At 44.3% G+C, this 13843-nt stretch overlaps 1 protein-coding gene across 1 annotated transcript in view; it reads left to right on the forward strand.

Annotated features, from left to right (window-relative positions):
- Window positions 1-3343: 3343 nt before the first annotated feature.
- Window positions 3344-13843, forward strand: part of RP1L1 (RP1 like 1) — a 52920-nt gene continuing 42420 nt past the window's right edge. Inside the window, exons 1-2 of the mRNA XM_054180152.1 lie at window positions 3344-3458; window positions 7924-8581. Coding sequence (XP_054036127.1) covers window positions 7943-8581 — 639 coding nt within the window. The 5' untranslated portion in view covers window positions 3344-3458; window positions 7924-7942. The remainder of the gene's footprint in view (window positions 3459-7923; window positions 8582-13843) is intronic.

The raw sequence follows: 13843 nt of genomic DNA on the forward strand, positions 1-13843 counted from the left end.
GATGGTGACTCCACCACCTCCCTGGGCAGCACATTCCAATGGCAAATTACTCTTTCTGGGAAGAAGGGAAGAAGGTTCTCCTCACCTTGAGCCTAAACTTCCCCTGGTGCAGCTTGAGACTGTGTCCTTTTCTTCTGGTGCTGCTTGCCTGGGAGAAGAGACCAACCTCCTCCTGTCTCCTTTCAGGTAGTTGCAGAGCAAAAAACTTCCTCTGTGCCTGAGCTCTTATATCATCTTTGCACATGGAAACAACCCTAGAATGAGAGATGGAATGCCGAGGAGCTACCTTGTGTGATTGGGATCACATAACCAAGGGACATGCATACCAGACAAGCTTCATGAGGAGACAAATGGACTGCTAACACCTTGTTCAATCACTGCTTACTCCTTGTGATGCATATATGTATTTGTGATCTTGTTCCTTTCATGGAATCAGTTCTAGGTTTGAATCTGGCTACTTGCTCCAATAGAATAGAATAGAATTAACCAGATTGGAAAAGACCTTCAAGATTATCAAGACCAACCTATCACTCAACACCATCTCATCAACTAAACCATGGCACCAAGTGCCCCATCCAGTCTCTTCCTAAACACTTCCAGTCATGGTGACTCCACCACCTCCCTGGGCAGCACATTCCAATGGCCAATCACTCTTTCTGTGAAGAACCATCCCTGGCACATCTTGAGACTATGTCCTCTTGTTCTGGTGCTGGTTGCCTGGGAGAAGAGACCAGTCCCCACTTGGCTACAACCTCCCTTCAAGTAGTTGTAGAGAGCAATAAGGTCTCCCCTGAGCCTCCTCTTCTCCAGGCTAAGCAACCCCAGCTCCCTCAGCCTCTCCTCACAGGGATGTGCTCCAAACCCCTACCCAGCTTTGTTGCCCTTCTCTGGACCTGTTGGAGCAACTCAACATCTTTCCTAAACCGAGGGGCACAGGACTCAAGGTTTGGCCTCACCAGTGCTGAGTGCAGGGGCACAATGACTTCCCTGCTCCTGCTACACTGTTCCTGATGCAGGCTAGGATGCCATTGGCCTTCTTGGCCACCTGGGCACACTGCTGGCTCATGTTCAGCCTACTGTCAACCCAGAGCCCCACATTCCTTTCTGCCTGGCTGCTGTCCAGCCCCTCTGTCCCCAGCCTTCTGTGCCATGAGAGCTCATTGCTGACTCCTGTTCAAGTTCTTGTCCACTTCCATTTCTGCAAAGCTGGAATTAGCCTGAGCCTTCCTGACACATGCCTGGTGTTTTCTTCTCCTTGGGGTCACCTCAGCTAATTTATCTAGATTTTCAATGTCCTTCCAAAATGCAGTCCTGCCCTCCATCAGGTCAGGTGTTCTCAGCAGTTAGATCTTACTAGAAAACTTTTTGAGGGTGTCCTCTGTAGACATCCAGGTCACTAATAAGGATTTCTGAGTAGCCACCTCAAGTGCTGCCCTCTCACTGCCATTTCAGCAAAACACAACTCACCTGTTATACTATTTCTTTGAGCAAAAAAATATCTGTACCAGTGACATGGACATGAATATAAAAGCTTGGGTAAGGTTGTAGTCCAAGAGGGAACTTGAGAGATGCCACCACTGTCACAGAATCACAGACGGGTAGGGGTTGGAAGGGATCTCTGGGGAACATCTTGTCCAATTCCCATGCTAAAGCAGTGTTACCCAGAGGAGGTTGCCCAGGATCTTGTATGAGTGGGTTTAGAATCTCTCCAGAGAAGAATATTCCAGAACCTTTCTGAGCAGCCTGTCCCAGGGCTCTGTTATCCTCAAAGGAAATAGTTTTTTCCTCATGTTTTGGTGGAACTTCTAGTTTTAGTCCATTGCATCCTTGTTCTGTTGCTGGGCACCATTGAAAGTATGTGGTCTCATCCTCTTGCCCCTCACCCTTTAGCTATTGATCAGCATTGAGAAGATCCTTTCTTGGTCTTCTCTTCTGGGGAGGAACTTTTTAGGGTGTTGGGTACTGATAAGACTAAGGGGAATGGAACAAAAATTGAAATAGGTAGATTCAGATTGGATGTTAGGAAAAAGTTCTCCTGGAACAGGTTATCCAGGGAGGTGGTAGAAGCCTCATCCCTGGAGGATTTTAAGGCCAGGCTGGAGGTGGCTATGAGCAACCTGACCTAGTATGAGGTGTCCCTGCTCATGGCAGGGGGGTTGGAACTAGATGATCCTTGAGGTCCCTTCCAACCCTGACAATTCTGTGATTCTCCAGTCTAAACATCCTCAGGTCTCTTAGTCTTGTGCTCTGATTGCTCAGAGCCCCCTCCCACCTGACCTTGAAGGTGAGGAGACCTCAATGATGAGATCTGAGATGTCAAACTTGTTGAACATTTTCTTGTAAATCTCTGTCCTTCCAATGAAAGCCCTTTATGACTTTGGGCTCTCTGCAAGTAATTGCTTTATACAGAAGAAGGTGCTTTGTGCTGTAAGTGATATTGGTATACAAGTAAAATGCATAGATAAGCAATAAATAAGTATTACTGGAAGACAAGAATTTCACTTCACAACAGAGTGGACTTTCCTACTGATTTTGTACTTGAATCCCATTGATTGATTTTTATGGGGGGAGGGGGGTCCTAGCCTTTGCAGAAAAACTGGAAGACAAATAAGAGAAAGCAGGAAGACTCTATAAGTGAATTATGGGGGGTGAAAGGGTCATTTCTCACCATTTGTCACTGCAAGTTGCTTGCCTGTCCTCATTTCATGTCCAAATCTCAGTAATCCAGCTGTTGAGCACTCAGCTGAGACTCTGTCATTGGCCATGAACTTGAAAACATTTGGTTTAGGACTCACCTATTTCCCCGAAACAAATTGTTAGGAACCTCAGCCATCTATGTCCCAAGTACGAGACTATCAACTAGCTGAGAAACAACATCTACAGAAATCCTTAAGAGCTACCAGCATCTTTCCTCTGGCTCCACTGTTTTCCCTGGAGTGATGATAAATCTGATTCCAAAGTGGTGTTGATGAGTGGGAGGGCTGATGAATGAGGTGCTTCAGGGAAGTTTTCCAGACTTCTGCAGACCTTTGCTCCAGAGGCAAGTACCTCTGCATTCTCATTTATAACTGGTATGATTTGAGAGGAGTGCCACTGAGTCAGATTTATACCCAGGTTACGTGGGCACAAGCAAGAGAAAGATTGGGCGAACTGCACCCAAAGCCCCAGTGGATTTGAGAGCCTTCTCCAGCAGCTTAGGTAGCTTTTCTTTCTATCCTTGGCAACACAGCCCTGATTAACTCCCAAGCTGTGGTCAGTCATTTTGAGGACAGTTTGATTGACAGCATGTAACCTGCTAAGGTTTTTCCCTACCTTGGCCAGTGCATTAGATCCTGAAGGCACTTGGCTGGCCATGTTGGATATTTTTGATTGTTAGTCTTTTGTGGATTTGTATTTTCACCTGTGGGATATTCTATAAGAAAAAGTCATCCTGAGCAAGAGGCATGAAGTATTTCAGTGTAAGTACAAAAATATACCTTGAGACTCCTCTCCCATCTAGCTGGAAAAAGAACTATTTGGACAAGGTGGCCACTTTTGTTGCCTTGACAGATATACAGTAGAATCCTCTGCCCATTCTGAAACTTCAGATGGATAACACAAACCTTCCTCCTGTGAGCACTGTTTATATTTCATGCTAGTTCTTTGTAGATGGCTCTTTCTTCACATTGTATCCTGCTTCATGGCAGCAGATCTGACAGATCCTCCAGGCTTGTGTGGGTAACCAACTCTGTCACCTAAAACTTAAGGGGCAATGTTCCTTTATATTGGTGATCCCTTAAGAGCCTTGCAAGCTTATTCCAGAAGAAAATCAGTATTGATACAGTATGTTATGATTTGTCTCTTATTTTAATTTGCTTCTCCTTGTTTCTGGGCTCCTCAGTTTAGGAACTATGTTGAGTTGCTGAAAGGTGTCCAGAGAAGGGCAACAAAGCTGGGGAGGGGTTTGGAGCACAGCCCTGTGAGGAGAGGCTGAGGGAGCTGGGGTTGCTTAGCCTGGAGAAGAGGAGGCTCAGGGGAGACCTTCTTGCTGTCTCCAACTACCTGAAGGGAGGTTGTAGCCAGGTGGGGGTTGGTCTCCTCTCCTAGGAAACTAGCACCAGAACAAGAGGACACAGTCTCAAGCTGTGCCAGGGGAGGTTTAGGCTGGATGTCAGGAAGAAGTTCTTGACAGAAAGAGAGATTGGCCATTGGAATATGCTGCTCAGGGAGGTGGTGGAGTCACCATCCCTGGAGGTGTTTAGGAAGAGACTGGATGGGGTGCTTGGTGCCATGGTTTAGTTGATGAGATGGTGTTGGGTGATAGGTTGGACTTGATGATCTCGAAGGTCTCTTCCAACCTGGTCTGGTCTATTCTATTCTATTCTATTCTATTCTATTCTATTCTATTCTATTCTATTCTAGATCAGGTTGCCTAGAGGAAAAAAGTTTAAGCTACCTTTCTTACAGCTGTTGAAAATTAAAGAAATGAAATTTTTCTCATAGGTGGTGTGATGGATTGACCTTTAACTAGGAAATAAACAAGGGAATAATTGCTTGGTGGAATATGTGCCTGGATAGAATAAATCATAGTGAAATCTTTCTCAGTGTGCATGGATATGGAAAAAAAAAAAGAAAAAGAAAGACAAATTTGTCTGAATAATAATCTTTCAAATGGTACCTAATGTCTTTCCTCATGCAGCTGAGGTTACACCTCCATTTATTTCAACAGTATATTTGCTTCAGTACAATGTGCACAAATGCTTCCCTTGAGAGTAGCGTAGTAAGAAGAGAGTGATTTGTGCTCAAAAATGTGGAGAAAAATCAGAATTTCCAGCTTTTTTTGAATCCTCATTAGTGGAAGTGGTCACTGAACCTTTCCTCCAAAGCATCATTTCTAAGTAGCATGAGAATTTTCTTGGAAGCAGAACTTCATTCATCTGCTGCAAGAAGTGTAACCAGCAGCAGACTGAAGGAAAGTTGTCATTAGAAATGCACTTGTGGTTTCCTAACTCCTTTGTCAACATCAACAATATTAGTAGTCATGAGGTCTTGGGTGACACCTTGGACTTGATGATCTTTGAGGTCTCTTCCAACCTTATTGATTCTATGATCCTATGATCCTTTCTTGTGAGAGATTTGTTTTTTTCAGTTTACACAGAAAACTTCTATCAGCCAAGAATATGATTTAGGGAGTGAATTAGATGTAGATGCTTGTAGCCAGAACCACCTTCTGCAAGCTACAAGACAAGCTGTTGTATCCCTTACTAACAGTTCAAGTGGTGTGCTGCCAACCTGTGAGCAGTAACTCCTTCTCAGAAGATGGCATTGGTAAAAGCCACTTGGAGAGTCTCTGTATAAGCCTGAGTAATTAACTCAAAGTGAATTGTGACTGACCATACTCATGGGGCAGAATTTTCTCCTACTTACTGTAGCAAATATTTTAGCACTTGTTAATGGTGTCCATTGGTTTTTTTTCTTTCCATGTCAAAATCAAAGTCCTTCTTTGCCACAGTAGTTTCATTCCATGTGGGACTTTTGTAGTGACTGCCTGCCAAGACACAGAATCACAGAATGACAGGGGTTGGAAGGGATCTGGAGAGATAATGTAGCTCAACCCACCTGATAAAGCAGAGTTACCCACAGCAGGTTGCCCAGATGGAGTTTAAATCTCTCCTGAGAGGGAGACTCCACAACCTGCCTGGGCAGCCTGTTCCAGTGTCCTTTGTCACCCTCAAAGGAAAGAACTAGTCTCAAGCTGCACCAGGGGAGGTTTAGGCTGGATGTTTGGAAGAAGTTCTCCATAGAAAGAGAGATTGGCCATTGGAATGTGCTGCCCAGGGAGGTGGTGGAGTCACCATCCCTGGAGGTGTTTAGGAAGAGACTGGATGGGGTGCCTGGTGCCATGGCTTAGTTGATGAGATAGTGTTGGATGATAGGTTGGACTCAATGACCTCAAAGGTATTTTCCAACCTGGTCTATTCTATTCTATTCTATTCTATTCTATTCTATTCTATTCTATTCTATTCTATTCTATTCCATTCCATTCCATTCCATTCCATTCCATTCCATTCCATTCCATTCCATTCCATTCCATTCCATTCTCCTTTGTTCTGGTTTGTGCATTCGATAAGGACAAGAAAGAAAGGGTAGAGTCTCTTTTCCACTTGTCTCTGTGACAGCAAAGACATTAAAAACACTTCAGTTCCAAATGGTGAAGTTGAGCCACCAGAAATAAACACCAAAGTCAGCTTTAAAGCTGGAGCTGCTCCAACACAAATTGTGCAGATTATTCTTGTCACATCTGCCCTTATCAGGCTGATTTTGAACTGGAATACTAGGACAACTTTCTTCCCTGAAAGAGCTGTCAAGATCTAGGACAGGCTGCCCAGGGAAGTGGCGGAGTCGCTGTCCCTGGAGGGATTTAAAAGCTGTGTAGGTGTGGCATTTTGGGACATGGTTTAGTGGAGAATTAGCAGGGTAGGGTTAATGGTAGGGCTTGATGATCTTAAGGGCCTTTTCCAACCAAAATGACTTATGATTCTGTTTGAGGTCTTATGATATTTCTTGCTGTTACTTGTCTGCACACCTGCCTTGGCTTTTCATCTAGACCTTACCTTAGGACATTATGGTAGGACTGTGTGTAGCTGTTGTGAAAGTAGCCTCCTCTGCCCCTTACCCTTGCTAGACTCAGGACTGGTTGTGTGCTACAGTGTGTCATCACTACATGAACAGATCCAGTTTTCTTGTGCTTTTGTTGTGTGCCAGTTGATGGAGTCAAAGGGTTACTTGAGAATCCCAGTGCTCTGTTTGTAAAAATACAGCTGAGATAATCACAGGTTCTGACAGCTCTTCAGAGAAAACCTCAAAAGCACAAGCAAGGAAGACCCAAAGCTCAAAAGGACAACAATACACAAACATCAGCTTTTGTGGGTTTTGCTTGGGGTCTGGCTCGTGGGGTTTGGCCTTGAGAGTGACTAACAGTGACTGAATTCTCAGTGGTGCCTGCAGGACAAGGATGGTTTCACTGTGAGGAGCAGAGTTAGAATCATAGAATCAACAAGGTTGGAAAAGACCTCAAAGATCAGCAAGTCCAACCTGTCACCCAACACCTCATGCTACTAGACCATGGCACCAAGTGTCACATCCAATCCCCTCTTGAACTCCCCCAGGGATGATGACTCCACCACCTCCCTGGGCACCACATTCCAATGGCTAACAACTCTCTCCTCACCTCAAATCTAAACTTCCCCTGGCACAGCTTGAGACTGTGTCCTCTTGTTCTGGTGCTGGTTGCCTGGGAGAGGAGACCAACCCCCTCCTGGTTACAACCACCCTTCAGGTAGTTGTAGAGAGCAAGAAGGTCTCCCCTGAGCCTCCTCTTCTCCAGGCTAAGCAATCCCAGCTCCCCCAGCCTCTCCTCAGGGCTGTGCTCAAGGCCTCTCCCCAGCCTCGTTGCCCTTCTCCGGACACGTTCAAGTGTCTCAGTGTCCTTAGTTAGTCATTGCTCTTCCCCAAGCCTACCTGAGCCAGTGAGTTCCCAACTCCATGCTGGTATCAGCTGCATTTGATCAGGAACAGATGGTAAAACTGTTGTGAGGAAAGCAAACTTTGCTTGCATGCTCATCTGGCACCGATTCTACACAATTCAAACAAACTCTGGTTTTACTCAGACTCAGGCTGCACCAGAGGAGGTTTAAGTTGGATGTTAGGAAGAAATTCTACACAGAGAGAGTGATTGCCCATTGGAATGGGCTGCCCAGGGAGGTGGTGGAGTCACCATCATTGGAGGTGTTCAGGAGGAGACTTGATGGGGTGCTTGGTGCCGTGGGTTAGTTGTTTAGGTGGTGTTGGATTGGTTGATGGGTTGGACGCGATGATCTTGAAGGTCTCTTCCAACCTGGTTTATTCTGTGTATTCTATGTATTCTATGTACTTTTCTTGTAGATACCTTTAAGCAAGAGGGATGACTCAGGTTCCTGCTGACTACGTGTCGACCGCCAGCTCCTACAACTATGAGCAGAGCCTTCCCACCGTGGGTCGGACAAGCACTGTCACCAAGGTACCCCCCGCCAAGAAAATAACTTTCTTCAAGAGCGGAGATCCTCAGTTTGCGGGGGTCAAGATGGCCATCAACCAGAGGAGCTTCAAGAGCTTCAATGCACTCATGGATGACCTCTCTCATCGGGTCCCACTGCCATTTGGGGTACGGACCATCACCACCCCACGAGGAATACATTGCATCAGTGAGCTGGACCAGTTGGAGGACGGCGGCTGGTACCTTTGCTCTGACAAGAAGTACGTCAAGCCTATCACCATCGCCCCTGGGGGGCACAAGCCAGGCCCTCCGCGAAGCGGCCGTCCCTCCAGCAGCTTGAGAAGAGCAGCTCAGGAGGGCAAGTTTGAAGATTATTCCACCACCTTCACTCACCATGGCCCCAGAATACCTAAGAAAATCACTCTAGTCAAGAACGGAGAAAGCGGTTTCCGGCGTTCCATTATCCTGAACCGCAGGAACGCCAGGAGTTTCAAAACCCTCCTGGATGAGATTTCCGAGATCTTGCAGTTTCCAGTGAAAAAGCTCTACACTGCTGATGGGAAGAAGGCAAGTATCTCTGATACCTGGTGCTGGGCAGTTATTCTAGCACAGTTATCACATCAGCATTTGCATTCACCACCATGCAAATCCTTTAGCTCACAGCGGCAATGGTTTACCCAAATTCACTTAATCCGTGGGCTTGTGTAGAATCATAGAATCAATAAGGTTGGAAAAGACCTCAAAGATCATCAAGTCCAACCTGTCACCCAACACCTCATGACTACTAAACCATGGCACCAAGTGCCACGTCCAGTCCCCTCTGGAACACCTACAGGGACTCAAAGGTCTCTTCCAGCCTGGTTAATTCAATTCAATTCAATTCTATTCAATTCTATTCTATTCTATTCTATTCTATTCTATTCTATTCTATTCCATTCCATTCCATTCCATTCTATTCTATTCTATTCTATCCTATTCTAGATGTAAATAAATCTGCTGGCAGCACATCTTTTTGACGCAGCCCAGGATTATACCTTCATGTGGTTATAAACTTAGAGATATATGGAACAGGCTTGTTTGTTTTGTGTTCCTTTCTTGTAGCACTAATGTGGAAAAAAAGAAAAATAAAATTAAATTTAAAAAGCAGAGGATAAAAATGTCTTCCTTTTGCAGTCCCCCACCTAGCCCACAGGTGTTCCCAGTAAACCTCTATAAGTTTAATTCAATCATAACTCCCAAGGATATAAACCTTTTGGGACTGAAAATCTTACTGGTCTTGCACACCAATATGTTTTATTCTCCAGCAAAACCTTTATCATTTAATTTCGAGCCACCACTTCACAGAACTGTTTTCCTATTCTTTTTCTTTCCTTTCTTTTCTTTTTTTCCCCCTGAATTGGCTTTAATGTGAAGTTTTACCTGAAAAGGAAGAAACAGTGGTGATTTTAGGAAGCAAATAAATAGAGCACTTTAGCTGCTTTGCATTTTCATGCAATGAAGTCAGAAGAAGGTCAAGAGCAGCTATGCAGAACGCTAATAACTGATGGAGTTCATTGTAAGGCCAAAGGAGCTGTGTAGCATCAAGATCCATGGGAGGCCAGCAGAGCTCTTGACTCTGTGATCACACTTATTTTGCTGTTACTTTGTCTTTCTTGGCCCCATTTTTCATTGAATCAATAAGGTTGGAAAAGACCTCAGAGATCATCAATTCCATTTACCTCTCACTTAGTTTTCAATTTGTTCTTCCTGAACTTCCCAGGAGAGGCTGGTTGTCACCTCCATGTCCCAGATTATGGGGCCTTCATTGCTCTTGGGCCAGAGAGTCTTTCAGTGCTATGAATTCAGAATTAGCCTATAAGAATCATGAAAGACTCAGGTCAGAAAGGGATTGGAAAGTCTTGGTGTCAATATTAGTGTAAATCCAGAGTGGTTCTATTGGCACTTACACATCTGAATTTTCATTCTGGCCCCTGAAGCTTGGACATGGTCCTGTGCAACCCACTCTAGGTAAAGCTGCTTTAGCAGGCAGGTTGGACTAGATGCTCTCCAGAGGTCCCTTCCAACTCCTACCATTCTGTGATTCTGTGAATCAGGTAGAATCAGTATTTTTACTCTTAAGCATCAAGGAGACTACTGTGCACTAATAGCTAGACAGGTCTGGATTTAATTCCTCTAAATCATTTAGCATAGAGGGGAGGGAGTTTGTTTTTGCCTGTTGTCTTCTTTTGATTGACTGTAGAAGACTGGAAGACTGACTGAGGAGAGCCACCTAAAATTAACCCAAGCTCAAGATTTCATATACTTGTTTTAATGTACTACACATATATACCAGTGAACAGAAGACATGGAACTCTGCATCTGAAGATCACTTGACTGATGAGACAGTAGAAAATTGCAGCTTTCCTACTCTTTTCTGGCAAGTAATTCCACAGCAAAATAGAAGCCAGTGGGCTACTAAGAGCAGATATCTCAATTGAAAAACAAAGGTAGAGTAACATTTGTAGGTTAACTTCTTCATCAGACAGACATTTATCTCTGTTCTGGGAAGTTCTTACACAGAATCACCAAGGTTGGAAGAGACCTCAAAGATCATCAAGTCCAACCCATCACCACAGACCTCATGACTTAACCATGGCACCAAGTGCCACGTCCAATCCCCTCTTGAACACCTCCAGGGATGGTGACTCCACCACCTCCCTGGGCAGCACATTCCAATGGCTAATGACTCTCACACAACCTAGAGGATTTTCTTTCTCCATGCTCTAAACCATTGGAGACTTTACCTGTGTGAAGATTCCCACGGCCTGCCTTTGGAAATTGCTTGTAGGATTACATGAGAGCAACTGCACAGCAACAGAGGATTTCCCTTACAAATGGCAATTATCCAGGGTCCCCCAGCTGAAGTGTCATTAACACTTAAGTCACAGGAACCCAGCCTCTGCTGCCTGGTCACAGCTTCTGCACTTATTCTTGAATCACCAGGCCACCCTTTAAGTGTCTCTCTTAAAATGAAAACAAACCAAATTCTTCCTTAGAATCCAATAGTAATTCTTGTAAGACATGTGGAACCACTTTTTGTATGCAAATAGTCTACATAGTTTATGGCTACTGGTGACAATTACCATCAGCTTCTCAAATGGGATTTATCAACAGTCAGAAGAGTTTTCCAAGGGATGTGGCTACTTTTATGTTTGTTGAAGTCAGGCCAAAGCTGATTTTTATTATTTAAGGGTTTTTTTGCTTAAACACACTCAAGGCTGACCATAAGTTGTTATATAAAATGAATGAGTCTGGCCCATTTTCTTATGGGTCACAGTAATGACCAGGAAAAAAACCTCCCTTTTGCCTTAGACCCTAGAAGTTAAAACACTGCTGAACGAAGACTGTGCACAACCAAATTTCCTTGAGGGAGCAGAGAATTGCTGTGCAAGTTAATCAGTGGAGCAATCATAACTTAAGGAATTTTCCTCAGGCACCATTAATTGGAGACTGTAAAAGGATTAGCTATTAGAAACCCCTTGGGCTAAGAATCTTCATTTTTCTTCTATAGTTGTGTAGAGCTTGGAATGAGACAGACTAAATGCTGTGGCAAGACTAACTGTTCTGAGTCAAATCAAGCCATCTTGGGCAGTGACCTGTTGTAGCATTCTTGGAGAAAGACAGAAGTGCACATATGAGATGGTACTGTCCTCAGTGCATCTTCCCAGTTTCCAGCAACTGGTAGTCTAAAAGCTTTCTAAGCCAGAAAAAGCACCATAGACTAGACATATTCTGGTATGTAATGTATGTACTAATACATATTGATTCAGTATTCAGTATCACTGAGGTTGGAAGAGACCTCAAAGATCATCGAGTCCAACCTGTCACCACAGACCTCATGACTAGAATAGGGAGGACACTAGTGCCCACTACAGGCTTGAACTCTCGACCTTCCCCATTAAAAGTCTTATGTGCTACCAACTGAGCCACACCGTATTCTCACTATGTACTTTCCAAACTAGAGACTAATTCCCACAGCCTCTAAAACTGAGTGGCCACTTTTAAGCTGCTACTCAGGAAAGACCCTGGCTTAAGTTAACTCCCAGATCTGACCAGGAACTGCCTGAAACAGTGCCAGCTGATACAGGATTGAATGCACTGAAGACCATTCTTGCAATTTAACATCACAGGCAACTCTATTTCAGTGCCCTGGATCCAGAATTGCTTTATTTGGTAGTAAAGAAGGATTAGTATTTTTTTTTCCTGTTATTAGTAAAGATATTGGCCTCCCTATCATTACTAAATCATTCCTGATATTCATGACTGTAGTGACCTTGGGGTGCAAGGCCAGGAAACAGGCTTGTCTGACACATTTCCTGACTCAGATTTACACATCCATATAGCCTTTTCTAGGATATCTGTAGAGAGCCCACAGGCATCCTCCAGGCCACTCATGTTTGGGCTCTCTACCAAACTCATCTGTCTTAATGACAGGTGTCAGCAAGACCCTGGTGCAACTCTAAGAGGGAAATGGGCTCTATGGAGGCAAATAAGCTGGTTTAAAGCACAGTGTGTATACCAGCAGCAAGAGAAGAAAGGTGATAATTTCTGGGTTTGAGATAGTTAATTTTCTGGTCCCATGCTGACATATTCACTGTGACACTTGGTTTCAGGCTGTGTTCAGGTATGAATAATTGCAACCAATTTCAGCCCCTCATCTGGTGCAAACCATTGTCACCAAATGAGCTGTACCACTTTCCACCCACCACGTGTGTGACTCATAGTCTAAAAGCAAACCACAGGTTTCAAGTTCGGTATTCTCTGATTCCGTGCCAAAACCACAATGACTCCAATGAGATTTACACAAGAGATCTGTAAACCTCAGCAAAACTTTCCATGAACCTGATCCATAAGAAGACTCATATCCAGGTGTGTTTTATGAACCTTTGAGATGCCCTGAAATCATTTGGCCCAGTGCCTTACAAGATGTAGTTAAAGGGACCCCATGTGCTAGCCACTTTCTTATCTAACATATACCAAATATAATACTTCCTTATCTAGCATATACTGAATGAAAATGATTCCCTTAGCCTGAGGAGATTTTCTTCTTTCAATAATAATGTAGCAAAGTGTAATCACTTTTTGATGCTGTTGAATTTAATCCAGGGCAAAGACGTTTCGTAGAATCACAGAATTGTCAGGGTTGGAAGGGACCTCAAGGATCAGCCAGTTCCAACCCCCCTGCCATGGGCAGGGACACCTCACACTACAGCAGGCTGCTCAGAGCCACCTCCAGCCTGCCCTTAAAAACCTCCAGGGATGGGGCTTGTACCACCTCTGTGTGCAACCTGTTCCAACCTGTTCCAGTGTCTCCCAACCTGTTCCAGTGTCTCACCAACCATAATATTGAGCATGTGCAGTAATATTTGTGAACATGCTACTCCTATCTATTTATTCATTTACCTGGAGTACAAAGAATAGCAGAATTCCACCCTCTTCTGGGAAAATGGTGAATTTTCTTGGAGTGCTTTAAGTACAAATCACTTTGTTTCTACAAAGACTTTTATTTTTTTTGGGGGGGGGGGGGGGAAGCTGCTTTTTTTCCCTAGGAAAATCTCTTTTTCCAAATGCAGACTTTGGAGTTTTTTGCCAATTATGAGAAAGGAAGCAGAATGGCAGTTGGGGCAGTTGTCAGTATCCATACAGGTTGGAGGATGAAGAGGTTGAGAGCAGCCCTGTGGAGAAGAACTTTGGAATACTGCTGGGTGAAAGCTGCACATGAACCAGCAATGTGCCCCTGCAGCCCAGAAGCCAAGTGACAAAAGTTGTCTTGGGCTGCATCCAAAGCAG

This window comes from Dryobates pubescens, chromosome 3 (assembly GCF_014839835.1).
Source record: "Dryobates pubescens isolate bDryPub1 chromosome 3, bDryPub1.pri, whole genome shotgun sequence".
Classification (NCBI taxonomy): Eukaryota; Metazoa; Chordata; class Aves; order Piciformes; family Picidae; genus Dryobates; species Dryobates pubescens.